Source organism: Papilio machaon, chromosome 24, assembly GCF_912999745.1.
Source record: "Papilio machaon chromosome 24, ilPapMach1.1, whole genome shotgun sequence".
Lineage (NCBI taxonomy): Eukaryota > Metazoa > Arthropoda > Insecta > Lepidoptera > Papilionidae > Papilio > Papilio machaon.
Genome location: NC_060009.1, coordinates 2,821,102 through 2,841,777, shown reverse-complemented (window position 1 = coordinate 2,841,777; position 20,676 = coordinate 2,821,102). Strand labels below are relative to the sequence as shown.

General features: G+C 33.2%; 2 protein-coding genes across 2 annotated transcripts; both read left to right on the top strand.

The window, feature by feature from the left end:
- The first annotated feature begins 4,694 nt into the window (after positions 1-4,694).
- On the top strand, positions 4,695-7,769 carry LOC106720493 (BTB/POZ domain-containing protein KCTD9). The gene is made up of 6 exons (XM_014515209.2): positions 4,695-5,335; positions 5,649-5,848; positions 6,608-6,743; positions 6,951-7,025; positions 7,219-7,337; positions 7,621-7,769. The coding sequence occupies exons 1-6, from the start codon at positions 4,771-4,773 to the stop codon at positions 7,735-7,737; spliced, it is 1,212 nt and encodes a 403-aa protein (XP_014370695.2). The 5' UTR covers positions 4,695-4,770; the 3' UTR covers positions 7,738-7,769.
- A 647-nt stretch (positions 7,770-8,416) lies between these two features.
- On the top strand, positions 8,417-18,763 carry LOC106720478 (methenyltetrahydrofolate synthase domain-containing protein). Its single transcript, XM_045684013.1, has 12 exons — positions 8,417-8,611; positions 11,756-11,978; positions 14,144-14,304; positions 14,658-14,744; positions 15,205-15,293; positions 15,389-15,463; positions 15,783-15,898; positions 16,407-16,524; positions 17,158-17,319; positions 17,976-18,065; positions 18,144-18,194; positions 18,530-18,763. Exons 1-12 carry the CDS (start codon positions 8,572-8,574, stop codon positions 18,746-18,748), a joined length of 1,431 nt encoding a protein of 476 aa, XP_045539969.1. The 5' UTR covers positions 8,417-8,571; the 3' UTR covers positions 18,749-18,763.
- The last annotated feature ends 1,913 nt before the right edge of the window (positions 18,764-20,676 follow it).

Below are 20,676 nucleotides of genomic sequence, written 5' to 3'. Positions count from 1 at the left end.
AGCAATTTAAAAATGTAACAAAACACTTTTCGATTTTCATGTCACTGTGTGGGCGATATTTTCCGTCAGTTTTCCTTTCGCTCAATTTTCGTGTATGGCCCTTGAGTATTCCGAACACCGATAAATGTTTGTTTAACCGCATAGCAAAAACAAGGTAAGGTGAAAAGGTTGAATTAGATTATCCACAAACACTATCCAAATATTTTTATGAAAAGGTAAAAGGAAAAAAATTAAAACAATGTTTCCTGTATTCTTTTCTTACATAGAAAGTAATTACTAAGGAAAGTAAAAAGCCATTCGTAAATACGGTGCAAATGTTTGTAAAACAATTCATTACCGTAGTAATAGACTGTTTACTAGCAAACTACAGTATCGTAAGTGCATCACATTATAATTGTTTTTCGTAAAAGAAAATATATTGTGTAATAAATTAAATATATTGTGCAAATTTATACTCACCTTCTAAAGCTGCGAATATTCCAGCACCAATAAGAGTATACAACGCCAAACATAACGTCAAAAAGAAATGAGTAAACCACTTTTTGGATAATAACTTTAACTTGTTATAAAACCAAAAGGCCGACTTTTCACCAGCACTTAGTCCGCTTTTGGCCGTATTCATAGTAAAGTCTTTAAATCCTTCGAACTGTTTGAACATGAACTCTGACGCTTTATTATGGTACATGTGTATAAAAGGGTTATAGTAAGGATTGCCATGGGGATCTGAGATATGAGACCCGGGTGTTGTTGGTGGCTTGTAATACCTAGGACTTAATCTGTATAAAGACGATGCTGTTTGTGGACCTCGAACAAGAGTCGGAGTAGTCGCATCTGGTATTTGAAGGGTTATTTTAGGTCTTGACAACCTTTTTGTAGACGGACCCATAGCTTCTACAGTAGCCATTGATGCCCGAAGTACGATGTTTGTCAAACGATCTTGGCAAATGTTGTAGCGCCGGCGTTTTGTAGCGTTTATGAAAATTCGTTTTCACAAAATTATCACTGTGTAGACGTCCGCGAGTGGATGTCGAGACTAGACTGGTATAAATAACTAAGGGAATGCTTCCCGTTATGTCATCCATTCGGGAAGTCACCACGCTCATGAAGTGTTCCAACAAAATTATTTCAAGTCTTCAATGAGATTATTGCACGGATGGGTTATTGTACGTTGATATACAACGTGCTAATAGACCCATTTACATAATTTTATCTTGGATATAAACCGATAACGCGTCCTATAAATATTTACGTTTGCATGTTCATCATATCCGAGTACTCTTGCTATCTAAAAAGTTAACATATGAAATGTTAGATTTTGGAAAACAATTGCACGAAAATCTAGTGACGTCAAATTATAATAAAGGCATAATTTACTATTTTAAAATATAGTTGAATAATAAATAAAATAAACAGCCGTCAAGTAATTACGCGTTGCGTCTAATGAGCGTGCGAGTCAAAAGCCTCTTGGAAGTTCTTCGCCAAATCCACTTCCCCTTCCCATGATTTCTTTATAAAAAAAGATGAGAAGAAAACGTAGTCTAAAATTAGGTCTCCACTCCAGCAAGCACACTTATCAGACGAAACGCGAAATTGCCTCCACTTCACGCCTGTCCTCTGTGTGTTCATGGTATTCCACCGGTCGATCCGGCCTATACACAACAAATATTGCTGTCGCTTGATCGACAATTGTTAAATAATTATGCATTATAAACAACCCTATAGAGTTAATTTATGTATTTTCTACATCAATTAAAACTTCTATTATAAGTGCTTGTTATTACACACCAGAATTTTAAGGCCAAAAATACTAAAGCCAAAAAAACCGGCGGCTGGGAAAATAAAACGAAACATAACAAGCTCGGATCTCTCCGTTTTCTAACTACGATTACACCTCAGCTGAAAATTTTCTGTTTAACTTCACCAATTAACTATTATTTTAACTAAGCAGTAACGTAAGCGTGCCAACTCGTCAGAGATACCGAGTTAATTGTCTTTTTTTATACTAAGCATAGTTGCAGTTTAGGAATTTGGGTCAAAGTAGCGGTGAGCGCCAGAAATTCTCTCGAATGCCAACAAGTTATATTTGGCTAGACGGGCTATTATATACTCGTCCATCAATGGGACATCGCCTTCTATTTGTTTGAATTATTTATTTTAATTATTTATGTACATAAGTATATTAGTAAATAATTCGATTTTTTCAAGCATTTTTTTAGTTTCACCTGTTCCGATGTTTGTCATGTCTTGCAAATTAAATTTGACCCCCAATTTTTGACATCCTGGTTACTGATTGAGCTGAAATTTTGCATACATGTGTATATCGCGTGACACTGCAATATTATAACGGCATGGTGCTGATCTGAGGAAAGATAGGAACTTCGAATTGACATCATACAACCTCATCTAGTTTGGGCTTATTTATACGACTAATTAAATTTTTAGTTCTTTCTAACAAGAGCTAAATAAAAGGTTGTTTGTTTTATTTTAGTAAGTTTTTAAAATTATTATAATGTATTTCAATAATACTTTTGATTCATTCGACGTTTCCACAGATTAAGTATGTGTTCCGAATAATTTTCATGATTCACAAATTGAACAATAAATTATCGCTCGGTTCTCTTTGATCTTTTCGTTAAATTAAAGGGAATTGCTCCAAACATTATGGAACACTATATTCTCCTCGTAAAAGTACAGTTGTGACAATTTTTTACGTTGGCATTTATTTTTAAAATGTTGATTCATATTTTACATTCGTAACAAGGGCATAATTATTTTTATCAAGGGCATTTAATTTAAAAATATTCAACAATAAAAATCATTAACACACGTACTTACCGTATTCAATCACAAAAGTTTCATAAAAAAGGTAGTGTAATTTCTTTCGTTGTACGTGAAAGAAATTAAATTCTGCAGTAGAAACCCGGAAATTTATTCGGAAGTTAGATAAGTTAAGTTAAGTCCTTTTATCTATTTATCATCTCTTTTGTGAATTAGAGCTGAGCATTTTAAACTTTTTGCAGATGTCTATTGAAAAAAAAAATAACTTTGTGTAAAAAGCATCATATAAGTTGTAATTTTATGTGTAAACTAGCTGTCGCCCGCGACTCCGCCCGCGCAGTTAAAAAAAAATGAAAAATAGATGTTGGCCGATTCTCAGACCTACTGAATATGCTCACAAAATTTTTTGAGAATCGGTCAAGCCGTTTCGGAGGAGTACGGTGACGAAAACTGTGACACGAGAATTTTATATATTAGATATATAGTGAAATATTCTCGGAAACTATGTCAATAACATTTAAATTAAACATTTATCAGATAGATCAGAGGGTAACAATTTTACGAGGGCCATCTGCAGTCACATTTTGTACGATGCAAGGTATTGAACGGTTTACGACTGTTATTACAATAGACACAATTCATGTTAAATGTTTATAGTTAGTTTATAATCTAACCAGCAATGGAATACTTATCCGAATGTTTTATTATTTAGTTAGTAAAATTGTGAAATTGGTGATAAAATAGTTTGCCATGATAACTTCGATTGTTCTTCTAATGTTGGTTACACTATGGTAGGAAATAGGAATAGGCGATATTTGCACCATATTGGAATATAAGAACATTAAAACCTTCGTGCTAAAAGCTGCAAATAGTCATAAAAAATCATTTTGCGTACTGCCAGTATAACCTGCCGAGCCCGTTTGTAATAAAAACCTTTTACTGCGGACCGACTAATTGGAATTGGACCCTAGCGCACAATAACCAAATGTTGTGTGTGTATTAGAGGTTTTATAAATATACAGAGTACTGTACCTAGTAAGTTACACCACCTACAAAGCCTTTTACAAATACATACGACGTAGTTTACTACTTACATATTTCAGTACGTAATTAAATCATACTAATATTCTATATGCGAAAGTTTAAATGGATGGATGTAAATTTGGCACGAATTTAGAACATAGTATGTAAGAAGACATACTAATTATTAAGTTTTTTTTTAAATTCCGCACAGACAGCCAGTAAAAACTAAAATAGCCTATGTGTACTTCAGACTATGTTCTACATCTATGTCAAGTTTCATCAATATCTGTGGAGCTATTCTGGAGATACGTTCAAACAAACATTTTAATAATATGATATATAGTAGTAGTAGTAGTATAGATATTTAGTATGATAAATTCCGCGTGGACGGAGTCGTGGGCAACAGCTAGTAAATAAATATTGCCAAAAATAAAGTGATACAACACAGGTAACATTATATTATAGTGCTAACAAAAGTAGGTTATAAATAATTTAATTCAAACAAAGTCAATTATATTTTTAATATTAAAACTTAAGCTTTGTACGTTTAATGTTTTCTAAACTGTGTTTCTTGCTAAGGAATTTTACATGAACCCTACTAAATGTGTAAATGATTATACTAAACACTAATAGAAAATAAATAAGTAAAACTAGCTTACTTACTTACTTAGCGTACTTAAACAGTTAAGTCAAAGAAAATTCATAAATGTAATTTGCAATATTTTTAGAGCTATAAAGATAAACACTTTAGTTTCCTAAACAATAAACAAGATTTTTTTTTAAAGGAAATTTAGTGGAGCGTCCAGAGTAAGCTGTAGGTTCTGATTGCTTTTGCCGATTGTTGAAACGTCAAATATGAAATGTCAAATGTCAAAAAAATGTCAAATATCAAATGTTTTATTATTGCCTTCATCTCATCATTCCGTCAATAGTCTATTTGATCATAAATTTATATTCCTTACAATCGTAATGCGACGTGTATATGTTTATAAAAACAAATGTGAAGATGATGGAAAACTTATGGCTGTGGAAGATTCGATCGAAACGTTCAAATCGCAGATATCCTTGCATTTCAATATCGGGAAGGAAAACTTAAAATTATACTCGTCAAATGGTTGTGAGATTGTAGACCTAAGGGTAATAAGAGATGAGGAGAAACTGTACCTTTCTTTAGATACAAACTCGTCTGAATCGTGCGAGACTGTTACTAATTTAGGTTATTTTAGTCAATCAAGTATTGACAGTGAACGCATAGTGTCCGATTGGATAACGCTTAATGTTGGTGGAAGACATTTTACAACGTCTAGAGGAACACTTCTAGCTAAAGAACCTTTATCTATGCTTGCTCGTATGTTCGCTGATGATAATAATGTATATTTGATGAATCCAAGTGCCACAGATTCTACAGGCGCGTTTTTAATAGACAGAAGCCCGGATTATTTTGAGCCAATACTTAATTATTTGAGACACGGTGATGTTATATTAGATAAACATATTAACCCTAAAGGAGTACTGGAAGAAGCAGTATTTTATGGTACTTGAATTTAATATGTTATAGTAAGTAGAATATGGAGTCAATTAAGTCTTTTATGTTACTAAAGTTTATTGCTGTTTATAATTTTTCATTACTAATTTTTGATTGTGATCATCATTTTACATAAATGTGTATATAATATGGATAACATTATATACCTAAACTGAGTAACTTTCTACTGATGGCACACTTACAGCATTCTCTCATTCTCTGCGGAAAGAAGACAACATCCTAGGCAGGATATTATAAAATAAAAATACTTATTTTTTTAATATACATATTTCAATAACATGGATAACAATAAACTTTTCAGGTATTGATTCCATGATACCACATTTAAATCAGTTGATAGAAGAGTCTACATCAAACAGTTCCAGTAATCATTGTCTAACACGGAAGGATGTTGTACGGTCAATTATATTGACACCTACAACTTCCGAGTTAAGGTACCAAGGTGTTAACTTGGCAGGAGCTGATCTAAGCAGACTGGATTTAAGATACATTAATTTTAAGGTTTGTTATTTATCTAAGACTAGAGAAAATAAGACTTAAAAAAGCAGATCTTGTAAAGAAGGTTTTCTTTTTGGATGATAGTTTAGGGAAAATTATAGATTTAAATTTAATCTAAGGTTTTCTAGTTATTTTTATTAAATCAATTAAAGGTTCGAATCTAGATCTAATCACAAAAAGAGAGTTGGTGGTGTAATTGTTAAGTGCTTGATCAAATTGGACTTAAATCTATATTAGTACATGTGGGATCAAATTTGGATATATATCCTATGGTTTTCCATTTACAAATTTAATATGTAAATTTATCTACATTCTTACAATGAAGGTAAACATTGTGATGCAAACAGCAAATCTCAGTGAAGAAATTCAAATATATGTGTGAAGTTAATCAACCTAACAGGGCTGTAGTTGACCTTAGTCACCCCTAATTAGATTTGGCTCCAATCCCTGAGCTGATGACACACAAACACATATTTCTATCAAGCCATGAAAACAAACTTAACTCCCGCACTCATTGTTGGTTTCCGAGACCAAAATCCCTATTTAAACATATAATCATCCCTGTAACTACTTTTGACAATAGCAAAATATACAGGGATTTTATTCTTAGAAACCAATAATCACTCATTTAATAATTACTTAAATAAAACCTACTTATTGTAATAAATACAAAGCACTTCATTCACCACCAATAAATTAATTAAGTGTACAGACTTTTTGAACAGTGTACACACTATATACATATAAATATAACATTTCTAGTATGCATGTCTGTCCGGGTGTAACTTGAGTGGAGCGAACTTATCGCACTGTTGCTTGGAGCGTGCTGACTTGTCTCATGCCAATCTTGAGGGTACACAACTTTTAGGCGTAAAGGCATTATGCGCCCATATGGAAGGTATATTTATTTTAATTTTTTCTTTTGATTTTTAAATAAAATAATTCACTTCACTATCCTTTCAGATCTTGATGTTACAAATAATTTTCTAAAGCCTTTTTTAATAAACTCGCTGACTATGTCCTAGTCACTCCTAATTTAGGGTACGCTCCGAGCCCCTCAGTGAGGATGAGTTGTACTGATGAGGATTTTTTTTTTAAATTTCAGGTGCAATCTTAAGAGGTTGTAATATGGAAGATCCTGCTGGGTCGCGGGCTGTGTTAGAAGGAGTTAACCTAAAAGGTAAATTTACTAATGCCACACTGACAGTTTCTTAATGCTTACTTAAACAAACCTTAAGTATAGATTTCTCAGACAAAACCTACACTAAGGGAGGACACTTAATGACTAAGTGCTTTAGTAAGACTATGAATTTGAAATTATATTATTTTTTTAGAATTGTATAAGTGTGTTGTATCATTATTGTTATTTTCAGGTGCAAATTTAGAAGGAAGTAACATGGCTGGTGTAAATTTAAGAGTGGCAACACTAAAAAATGCCAACCTTCAAAACTGTGATCTCAGAACCGCTGTATTGGCGGGTGCTGATTTGGAGGTATTTTATTAAAAAAAATTAACACTACTAAATAACAAGTCACCTTTGATATCTACTTTCAAAACACTTTTACAAAAATAGATCACTATCCCTCTTAATATCATTGATAAATATGAGATGATTATCTTTACAGGTTTTTGTTACTCAAAACATCAAATCTGCTGCTGAATTTTTACCTAATAATTTCCTAATTTAACACAAGACGTTTTTGAAGTAGTAAAGTTTTATTTATTTAAATCAAAAATATCTTGATTTATAACAGAATTTTTGTTATAATTTTCAGTGCTGTGATTTATCGGGCAGTGATCTTCATGAAGCAAATCTCCGAGGGGCAAATCTAAAAGATGCTGCCTTCGAGTTAATGTTGACACCACTACATATGTCGCAGACTATACGCTAATATGTATTTAAGATCGTAATTAAGAATTGGTTATACACTTATTGTATTTTATATTTATTTGAATAAAATTTTATTTGCCTTGTTTTTTACTATTTAAATAAAACAATATGTTCTTCTATGAGAAAACTACATCCCAAAATTATACAAAATCCTATATTGGATTCAAATCAAATCTCTTGCTGTTTAAATGACATCCAATTTAAATTTAGTTAGATTGGCACTCACTCCAAACATTTTGTATTTGATCTCGACGTAATTTTGTGTGTTATGAGATTAGTTCGACACGAAATCACACTGACTATATTGAAATATGTATAGTCATTGTGTTCATATCTCCACCAACAGCTAACTGAATTTATGACTTACAAAATAAAACAACATTAAAAATAAATTATAAACCTGGCTTGGAACTTCTCGCCAGGTTAGTTATAATTAATAAACATTAACAGATTTTTATGGTCCGAATTATAAATCAAATATTAATTTAAATAGATATAATAGATAATTTTATAATTATGTATATTAATTTAAATATTAATTAATTTAAATAGATATAGAATACATTTTCTTTTTAATAACAATAAAATAATATTTTGCATTCAAGTTAGAATATATTGTGAAATCAAAACGCAGCTTTTTACTTTGATGGTTGGTACCACTGCAATCTGACTGAAGCCGCGAAGTTGGTTGCAATTGTTTTTTATTCGCGTTCTATTTTTGTGTGTGACGGTTCTGTCCGGCAAAAGGATTTGATTTTCCATTTAATTTTGATGATTTCCCTTTAAATATCGCCGGATATACACCAACATCCTCCCGATTGCGAAAAATATTAAGATGCAGAACGGAGAAGAGACAGCGGCGCCGGTAGAAAACAGTAAGTTTCATATTTGTTGTCAATATTTCAATGTCTTGTATACACTTTTCCTTTGTAATAAGGTGGAAATATTCATTGTTAGATGCTATTTTATTGGTTTAATTACTTATTAAAGCGCTCAAAAAGCATTTAGACAACTTTTTTTACATATACCCTCGATTAGAAAAGAAAACATTGAGAACAGCGAATATTTCGCAAGGCGTACACAAATAAATGTATTTAGAATCTAGTATAGCGCGGTAGTAATTTTACTTGCGTTTAGTGTTTCGTGCATCGGTTCAGTAGTATTTGGGTGGTTTCTTCGCTTATAATTATTGATAAAGTGGGCATCTTAATTGGAGTGTGAAACATGACTCACATTCCACATTTCTACCCACTATTATAAAAATGCAACTGATTTATTAGGCTGAATTACGTCGGTGCCGTTCTCTTTTCTAGATTCGCAGGCTTACAAAAAATATATATATATTCATTATAAATTGGACAGTATTAGTATCATACTCAATTATTTTATCTCATTTAAATCTCAATTAAAGATCAGAGATGTATGATATGATGATGATGAGAGGGTACATAAACAGCTGCTTATTGTTGCATTTGCTTCTTTTTTATTTTGCTTCCTTAGTGACCCCCTAACAACTCGTGTGACAATCTAGAGACTAAACTAAATATTGTTATCCAATAATATTTAGTTTGTAGCTTATATTAATTTAGTTTATATTTCTTGTAGTTTATATTACAGGTTTATGGATTGTATATTGATGGTTTACTTTTGTAACACATTAAATTTAAAAAATATATCTACCCTAAACATTCATACACAACTTCTAGATCTTTTACTTAAGCTTTACATAAAAATATTATGGTTTATAGTATTCATCCACACTCTACTACAATCTTTTCAACATGGTTCATGTCTACAACTAATAATGTACATATACATTATGTAACAGTGATAAACAATAAATATTTACTATCACTAGTAACCAAGTAAAATAGAAATTTAATTATCAACATGTAGAAGATAGAAATTAATACATAGAAATTAATATATTTGCTGATAATGTTGTAGTAACATACATATACTTTAATATATTTGCTGATAATGTTGTAGTAACATTGTAGAATCTTATAATATGAAATATGACTAATTACAAAATATGCTATATTCCGATAGATTGCAGATTTCTTGGATTACCCTCACTAAAAGGTACTGTTTAGGGTCAACTTTTCAAGATAGTGGAATAGTTATTGCTATTGTTAATGCTCGGTTTTCATATCTTGCAATCTTTCTAAAATAATAAGTGTGAAAGTTTAGATTGATAGATGTTTGTTAATTAACTTAAAAACGGCAAAATGGATCCATTTGATATTTGACACAGACATAGATTACTTTGTAAAATAATGCATAGTCTACTTTAAGTTAGTTTTTAAATTTCGATTGGAATTAAAAACTCGGGGAGGCTTTTTTTATAAAAGTTAGTATTGATATAAGTATGATGATGAACAACTTGATGAAACTTGACCTTTTAATTCACTCTTACTTAGTTATTTAACTAGCTATTGTAGGAGGCTATAACCACATGAGGTGGTCCTTACAATAAAAAATAAACTAGAAACTTTATATTTAAAAATGTTCATTACTAAAGGTTTTTTGTAATGATGAAGTTAGTGCATATTTTATATTTAGCATAATGTTTAGTCACAGTTAACTTTATGTTTAATAATGGCACATATACGATATCTAAAATTAAATGTTTTATGTTCATAGAATACCTATGTAAAACTTATAAATTGTAAAAAATCAATAAAGCTTTATTATTTATTATTATGACTAGATTAATGTTAAGAAACATTTTTCAAACTATAAAGGTGGTAACGCACTGGTAATTTTATATATTTCTTGTAGGTTGAGTTTCTAGTACAATCATATTTCCATCCCTAACATTCTCTTTGAATATAACAGAGATAACAAATATGTTCTCATACAGGTGTCATGTATTTTGTCACGTTTTATTGTGGTTCTGCGCTAACATTATGTAGTCACCTGTGCATATATGAACAAGTGTTGAATTACTGTACGCGACCTTGATACTAACGCTTCAAGTTTTTTTTTTAAATTCTTAGTGTAATGAGGCAATGCTCCTCTTTATGAAGTACATATTATTGAATTTTCTGAAATAATTATCTGTTCACATAAATGTAATTTATCCTTTTTTACTTCGATACTTTAATATTGGTATTGTAAATTATTCCCTTATATAACGAGTATGCTGAGAGTTAATTTTTTTTTTTAATATTGGTACTATATAAAATTTATACCAACATGATGATAATTTGTCAGGAGTACTAATGCAAAATATTTGCATGCATGTAAAATTACCTACCCTAATTTGCAGTGAAAATTAAATACATAAATCGCGATTTAATTACAATTTTGTATGCATTGAGTGGTATGCGATAAATGCAATAGTTACGCGTAGTAAATTGAATATAACACGTTGAATACCTCACATTGACTGTAATCATATATCAAACAACTAAAGCTCTTATGCTATACAAAATAGAGTTGAAATTAGCGATACAGGAATGTCTTATAAGAATTACTTCCTACGGATGTTGCGAATATTTTTTAATTACACCTACGTAGTGTTGCGTAGAAATCTTTAACATACAGTCACTACATATTTGTTCTTATCTATGTTTTGAACTGCAATGTTATAATGTCACGGCTTTAAGGTGCGTTTTCACTGATAGTGGCTTTTATCGCCTTGAGATGCGTGTGCGCCGATTACTTTGCAATAAATTCACCTTTAGAGCTGTGGCTCATTATAATATCTGACGAATAGATTAATTTAATGACCTCATCTGTACTATTTTTAATGTTTACTTTGTATAAAACCTCTTATAATTTTTACCTAATGTTTTTCGCGAATATATTTTAAAATAATTCCTCTTCCTATGCGTTCTCTCCACTGCCAAATCCACTTTCCCTTCCCATTATTTTCTTATAAGAAAAGGATGGTGTAGGAACATGGACTAAAATTAGGCCACCAGCTTGAAAATTAAATGGGTTCGGTTGCAAGCATTTGGCTATGGGCGTATACATTTAATGCAATAAACTATCATATTTATTAATTCCAGTTCCGGCAGTAGTTCCCGAAGAGGTGACGAAGCAATCTTTCCGGATCAAAGTATGGCGTCACTTGGAGAACAATGGTCTGGCGATGTTCCCCCGCCCCGTCTTCAATCGGATCCCTAACTTCAAGGGAGCACCCGAGGCAGCAGCGAGGTTGGCTGAACTGGACGTTTTCAAGAATGCCAACACTGTAAAAGTGAATCCGGATAAACCACAGGAGCCCGTCAGGTAAGTTATTTATTAACTGTCTATTTTAAGTGTAGATTTTTCTTAGAATTTCAATTTCATACATCGAACTCGTATTATTCACCGGAGATACATACGCATTTTTTTAAACATCTAGTTACTATGAAATGAAAGGTTCTGGTTTTTCTAATTTTTCCGAGTTTTTTATTTTCATAGTTAATCCATTTATAATATGTATTAATAAATATATTTTTTTTTATAAAACTTGATATTTGTCATTTGTTTTTATTAACATGCCTTATGTAGTATACGTATTAAAGTTATAATATAAAGGAAGTGCATTGGCCAAGAAATTAGACGGTATTTTCACAACGCGGGTCGGTGTAGCACGCTATGTTCACTGCATTGCTACTGAAAATTGATCTATTCTATTATAATAGAACTAGCAGTTGCCCACGACTTAATCAGCGCGGAATTAAAATCCTGTAATAAAAATAGCCTATGTCATGTGGGGATAGAGTAGCTTCCGAACAGTGAAAGAATTTTTCAAATGGGTTTAGTAGTTTAGAAACATATTTAAAGCAAACAAATAAACAATCAGATCTTTTCTATTTATAATATTTGTATAGATAAGTATAATTTTGATTATAACAATAGGAAAATAAATCGTGTGAATAATTTACAATTACTGAAGTATTTAATTAAGTCCTTTTTCCATCAATTTGGTTAATTGGAAGAATGAATAGGGCTAGTTTAGTGAATTTTAAATAAATTAACTACTAATATGATTTTCTCTTTAATTAAAATAAAACCACATAAATAGAGATAAAAATAAGAAATATGTACTTTTACGAGACCTACAACTATGTTACTATTTACTTAGCTTACTAATATCATAAATGCGAATGTTCAGATGGATGGATGGATGGATGTTTGTTACAAGGTATCTCCAGAATGGCTCAACGGACCTCGCTGAAATTTGGCATAGATGTAGAACATAGACTGGAAGAACACATAGGCTACTAATTGTTTTTTTTTAATTCCGCGCGGAGGGAGTCGCAGGCGACATTTAGTATTTTGTAGTTTTAGAAAAGAGTTTCTAAGTTAAGATTTAAAATTAGGACAACCTACGCGTTAGTAAGAATTACGTTTATAACAATTATATAATACCGTATATCGCGTTATATCTAAGCGTGTTAGCTGAAGCATATTGTTTTTTCTTCAGTTTAATCCAACCGCTACAATACGTTTACTGCTTTCTATGTCTCATTGCCTTAAATTAAAAACACTAAGAAATTTATATAAAGATGCACGAAACGAAACTAGACTCTTAGTAACTACTTCGTAAATTTTTAGTAAGTGGGATCTCGTTTGTGACGTCGTAAGACAGCTCTCCTTTTATTGCATGAGCAGTATTTATAATATAAATAAAAACTAAAACAACTGTGTAATTTCTATTTATATGGCAATATTATAAAACATTATATTTATATGATTACTTATGTATTGATAACCTTAATGTTACGCAAGTGCACGCGTTTGTAATTAATTTTATTTAATAATTTAAATACAGCTTAAGTTATGCCGGCAACAAAATATTTACCAATTTACTTTGGGAGTTCCTTAGAGTAGGTTTAGTATGAAGAACTGTTTCTAAGGAATTCTTTCTTCTTCTTCATCAAACAACAGTTAGTGATGACAATTTTTTTTCAAGTGTTAATAGAAAAAAAACAAGACGCTCTATTAGGAATACATTTTTAGTTAGAAAGTTCAGTAGTTCATCCATTACAGTTAGAAGTTACCTTTAGTTCTACAATATTAGAATAGGTTTATTTTAGTCGGCACTGTCTAGTCCCTGAGGATTGTGTCACAATAAATGAATTCAAACAATCGAATAACAACCTTCGGTAGCCGTAAATAGTGTTGTATTTTCCTCGTAAGGTGCCAAAGTAAAGGCCGCATCCCTAATTTGGAGACTTACGTTCTGCCCACTGATTTGATAAGTAGGTAAAGTCGAACAGTCGCGACAAACAATGTTTGATACTTGAATATATTTTTGAAATGAAATTGCGATTTGCAATACATTAAAAAACTTAGTATTTTTAGATAAAATTGACGATCCTAACTTAAGAAATAAGTCATTAAACAGTAAATGGTGAATGCCAAGAAGTGGAGAACAACTAGTACGTAAAGGCATTTATCCACAGAGTGATGTGTCTGGAGCAGCAAAAGACTCTATACGTTCCCGTCCCACGGCTGCAGACGGGCTTCCTCAACAGGATCGTACTTCCGGAAGGTGAACCCGGCAACGCGGCGTACCGTAAGGCCGTGTCACGTAACGGCATGGAGGTCTACGGTCAGCCCATAGGTAAGATAGCGCAAACATCAAAACTATTTGAACAGAATTTGCACCATTAAAAAGATTTTTCAGACAAAGTAAATTGTAGCTTACAAAAGTATTAAGATTGTTCAAATTTCATAACTTATCTGGAAGCTTGTACAAGTATCAAAACAGTTGACAGACAACATAATAGTAAGCTGGGAAAGTATCAAAATACAGACTTCATTACAAAACACAAATATATTTTTTACGGGACAGTTTAAAGCACAGCTACGTTAAATCATAAACAATCAGAATTTTTTATTATTAACGTGTTAATAGAAATAAGAGGGATGGCAATATATTGTTGTCAAAATTCTTTCGGTCTAATATTTGTTTAGGTATTGAAGACACTGTGACTTTGGACTTGGTGGTAATGGGCTCCGTGGCTGTCTCCAAGGAGGGTTACCGTATTGGTAAAGGGAGAGGTAACTAACACTATTATCTATGTATTTATTTATGTCTAGCTGCCTGCGACTCCGTTCGCGAGGTATTAAATACCTATTAAGAAACCTATGTGTTCTTCTAGGCCAGTGATTGTCAAATTTATTTCTTTCACCGCCCCCTTTGAAAATCAATTATATTTCAGAGCGCCCCTAATTTTTATTTAGCCCTAAAACTTACAAACCACAATTTCATTACTTTAATTAATTTCAATGCCCCCCATTTTTTGGGCCCCTTATCGCTCCCTCCTAGGTTTCAAACGCCCCCAAGGGGGCATTATCGCCCACTTTGGGAAACACTGTTCTAGACTATTCTACATCTGTGGCAAATTTCATCAAAATCCCTTGAGCCGTTACGGTGATACTTTCTAACAAACATCTATCTATCTAAACTTTCGCATTTATAATATAAAGTAAGAAGTATATTTCTGTGTCGTATCACCAGGTTACGGCGATTTGGAGTTTGGTCTCATGATGCACATGAAAGCCATCAAGCCAAACACATTGGTGGCGACCACTGTTCATGATTGTCAGGTGATCATTTTATTTATTTAGATTTAAGATTTTCATTATTTCGATTCTAATTTATAGACTCTACAAGCTAGAATAATAAATATGTTTTATTGTAGGTATTTGACACACTTCCAGCTGAGTTGTTTGGTCCTCATGATGTGCCCATTGATCTTATTGTCACGCCAACACAGGTAACTATATAGCTTTATTATTGAATTTGTTTGTATTTGATAATCTCTGAAACTAAGTGTTGAATTTCATTCATTATTTTTGTATTTTCTAGCTATAATAATAAGGAAGGTTATTGGTTATTTAACAATACAATTTGATGTACTAAAAATGCAAAAAAAACAGCGAAACTTAACTTCGCTTTCCCCATTCTAGCACTATTTCGCTCATTCAGCGGTCGCGCGGCATATACTCGTAATCAACGCGTGGATTCCACGTTATATCCACAGATTTCCAGAAGTTTACAACTGTGGCGTGTAAATATATTAAGATGTTGTACAGGTGATAGAAACACAGCGCATGAGCCAGCGGCCGACGGGCATTTTGTGGCACTTGCTGTCTAACAGACGTCTGGAACTAATGCCCATACTTGGACAGCTCAGAGAAATTGAAATGCTGTGAGTTTTTTGTATAGTCTGTCGTCATCTCCATTGTCACCCCCTTCTTGATCATGTCACCTTTCACGCAATCCATTTATCTCTAGGTTTACCTCTACCGGTGTACTTCCACACTCATACTTAACATTCTCCTTGCTACATGCGATTCTTCCCTCTTCATAACATGCCCATACCACGCTAACCTTTTACTTCTCAATTTTTCTACTACCATTGCTACTTTCAGACTTCTTCTAATATACTCATTTCGTCTTTTATCCACTCTTGTTACTCCACATATCCATCTTAACATTTTCACCACATGTACTCTCTGTTCATCCGTCCCTTTAATATAGTATTTTTCATATGTGTTGTCTGCTCAGAATACAATGTAATGTGTAGTGGGATACAAAGGAATGTGGGGGGAAGGCACTGTGCAGCACATGACCTTGACCTTGATGTGACCTTGACATGGATAATGGGTATATTGGGTTGTGTTTGACATGGTGTTAGATGAGTTGTGTATGTGCAGTGCGGGTCGCTCGTGTACGCTGAAGGAAGTGGACACAGATGTGGAGGAGCGCAGTCAGGGCCGGCCACGTCGTCCACGTCGTCGTACTCGCTCCAGCAAGAGTCACAGCGAGGGCGAGGTAAACTTATTCAATAAACAAGATAAAAAGTATTAAAACGTTAATTAATAGCCTATGTTTTCTTCCAGACTATGTTCTACATTTATGCCAAATTTCATTAAGATCTGTTGAACCTTTCAGGAGATACCTTCAAACAAACATACAACCAAAAAACCATCCATTTAAACATTCGCATATAATAATACTATGATTAACGTGATTAGCGATTTAGAGACTATGTTATATAGATGTCCCAAATTTCAATTAAAAATATGTTGAACTGTTGTAGATTTATCGAGTAAATATGTGAATCAAAGGTATCCTACGGGAACCGTATACATTTCCGGAATTATAAGTAGCCTATGTGTTTTTCCAGACTGTGTTCTACGTCTATAACAAAATTCATCGTCATACATACAGCCATTCTGGAGATAATTTTTAACAAACATCCATCCATCCATCTAAACTTTTGCATTTATAATAGGATTTTTTAGATTTAGTAGGATAAGATTGACGGATATGATTTTTATAATATTTTAGAGAAAATATTCAATTTTTTTTGTATTTGTATTGTAATGTATTTTTTTTTTGTATTTTGCGTTGTAAAATTTATATGTGTTAAATCTTATGGGTTTTTATGTGATATACCTGTAGGGTGGCAACACCACCGAGGGTGAGGAAGCAAAGACCGGCAAAGCTCGGCGAGCTGCTCGCCGCCGTCACAGCACCAAGTCTAAAGACGGCAAAGAGGGCAAGGACAGTGAGAAGCCGCGTCGCCCGCGCAGACCTAGACCTGACATTGAATTCTCTGTCAAGGTAACTGTCATACAGCTACAGCATCAGCTCGACAGGTGAAATACCACCACCACACAGAAGACTGGCGTCAAGTGGAAGTCATTCCAAGTACAGTCTGATGAGTGTGGTACTGGAAGTCTTATTTTAGTTCTCTTCCCCTTCAAATCTTTTTCTCATTAGGAAAGGATGAGAAGAAGTGGATTTGGCGAAAGAGGGGACGCATAGGAAGGGGAAATATCCTCTTTCTGTGCGTCCCCTTCTTCGTTGATAAAAGACGCATTTGCATTTGCGAATGTCTATGAGCAATGGTCGTCTCTCTATTTCGGCGAATTCAGATGATCGTTTTCTCGTTTGCCACCGTTTAAAATAAAAAAATGGTACCACGCGGAATTCACGACGGGTGAACGCCGCGGTCATTCCGCGTAAACAACGCGTCGATGCTGCGACGAATGCACTGCGCATAATGTTTTCATTTAGCTATTATATCTTTTTATGGATTTTTCTTCCGAATTTGTTTTTTTTTTTTTTACTTTCATCTTGTTTGAGGTGGCCGGGCGCAGATGGCGCTTAGCATAAAACTAACTAGGTTTTAACTAAGTAGTAACTAGGTTCGATGCTCTGCTCGGACTGTTACTTATTTGTGAACTTGTGTAAAATCTATGTATTAATTTGTCTAGATATCTAACATCAGTCCAACAACGCGTGTGCGGGATCTGAAACAGGCGCTGTCTGAGCGCGGAGTCAAGCCGCAGATCATGGTGTGGAAGGTACACTTGCTTCTCTTCTATCATCTTTATTTATTTATCACCAAAACTAGAATAAAACCTTTGAAATGTCATTTTCAGGGCTTCCGTGGATTCTGCTACTTGCATTTCTTTAAACCGGTTCCTCAAAAAGTAAGTTATTTTTAAAAATCTAGGTAATAAAATAGAAAAAATACACATCGTGGTGCATACCCGTGGTACACGTTTCTATGTGTGTTTATTTATAAATCCGAATTTTTTATTTTTTTTGGGGCGGCGCCATGCCGCCCTCTCGTTCTCCCCCTGGCGTGTTTTAAGCCAGAGACTTTAGGGTTCTTTATTATAATCATAACATTCTTACGCTAGTTTCTTATATATATTACATGTTTTCTAAGTACCAAATTAAAACATAATGCTATATAAAATAAAATAAATGAAATTGCTATCTATTTACAGTTTAAAATTTCTTAAAATCCGATGTATTATAGGGTGAAGGTGACAGTGCGCCTGCAATCAATATGGACAGTGTGCTGAGTGCGCTTGCACAGATGTCACTGGGAGGTAGTGGAGGAGCTGCTGGTGCAGCTGATGATGAGGACAAGCCGCGTTTACTGTGCGTTGAGCCCGCACCACCCCGACAGCAACCCCCGCAGCAACCCCCGCAGCAACCCCCACAGAAGGTGACGTACAAACAAACATATGTATAGTTAAATAAGTGAGAGATAGAAAGACTGAGAAATAGAAAATGCTATGAAAAAAAAAAAAACAAGAAAAACTACAGTTTATAACTAGGTTTTCTAAACCGTCATAAGTCAAATTATGACAGCTCACTAACGCCCCCCTTGTTTTATATACAAATATAAGTATTTGATTTTTTATCAGGTTTATTTTGAAAAAAAAAAAAATAGTGGTTAAATCGAAAAAATACGGCTTACGATAATCTACGTAAGAAACTATTGGTATTATAAGTTATAGAATCTTAATTTATTCGGATCAATCAAATCTTTTCTCTTTATTTATTTCCGACAAGCATTTCCTCGAATGCAAGAAATGCTTGTCAGCAGAATTAAAAAAAAAATCTAGTAATAAATTTTATTACTAGATTTTTTAATTATATTTAACTAACTTTTACCCGCGACTCCGTCCGCGCGGAATAAAAAGTGCACACAAGATAAAAAAAGTTCCTATGTCCGTCTCCTAGTTCTAAGCTACCTCCCCATCAATTTTCAGCTAAATCAATTCAGCCGTTCTTGAGTTATAAATAGTGTAACTAACACGACTTTCTTTTATATATATAAATTGTCTATGTCAACCAGAGATGTGTAACTTCATAACGGTGCAAAAAAAATTCAAATTGATTCAGTAGTTTTGGAGCAAACAAACAAAAAATTTGACGGGTGTTAGAAGCGAGAGAAACAGTTTGTGTTATACTTACTAACAATAGCACTGTATGCTCACCAACAGAGACAACAGTGATGTGTAAAAAAACGCATCACGAGTTAACTTGTGACCAGTCAACAAAGTGTTAAATTATTATATGAAAGAAAAAAAAAAAGGAATTATTTTGAAGGAAATTAATTTAGTCGACGACATTTTTTATCGTTGTGTTTGCGTTGGCGTGCACCTGTTTATCTTCACCGGGTCGTTGGCATCGCGTTCATTAGAAAAATCTATTTGGAGACATTTTGATTTCACGTAAACTACATGTTCACGACTTTTAAAAGAAACGGTGTAGATTGCTTTATTTGAAAATATTATCAACAGTTTTGATATGAGATGATGAAAGTATAATGTTTATTTAACCCCCTTAGTGTACATTTCTCATTTTAAAGCTAAACTAAGCGACTCACTTAGTGGCGAATTATAATTAAAAGCCTATTTTATTTGAACAGACGACAAAGATGATACAACTACCCAGTGAATTACCAGAAGACTTTATGATAAACTGAACATCAGGTAGGAACAAGAATTATTAAATACTATTTTTAACTTAATTCCTTTAAATAGTGTACTAGCTGTCGCCCGCGACTCCTCCGCGCGGAATTAAAAAAAACTTAATAAGTATTCTTCCAGACAGTTTGATATCTATGCAAAATTTCATCAAGATCCGTTGAACGTTACGAAGATACCTTCAAACATCCATCCATCCATATAAATATTCGCATTTGTAATATTAGTAAAGCGACTAGTCAAATGGTCTATCGTTTGATACACATTGAAGGAATGGTAGTAATGTCACCCACCATTTTGTAGAGGCGGCCATCTTGCGAAATGATTGCGAGAAGACGCAAATCAATGATAAAAAATACTATCAATCCTTTTGTCTATAAAGGGTAGAAATGCATATGCAACCTTTAAATTTGATGTAGATGTCTAAGGACAGAGGTCATTTTGCTATTTTTAGCCGACTTCAAAAAGAAGGAGGTTATCAATTCGACTGTTTTTTTTTTTACACATGTTACCGCGAAACTCCGCCCCTGGTGGTCCGATTTTGATAAAAATTATTTTAATCGTAAGTACTACACTTGCAGATGGGTCCCATTTTTTTGATAATTTTTTTAAAATAACTAGAAGATTAGTAGATTTTGAGTTTAGCTTCAAAATACGTTGCAAAAAATTAGGGACATTTTTGCTT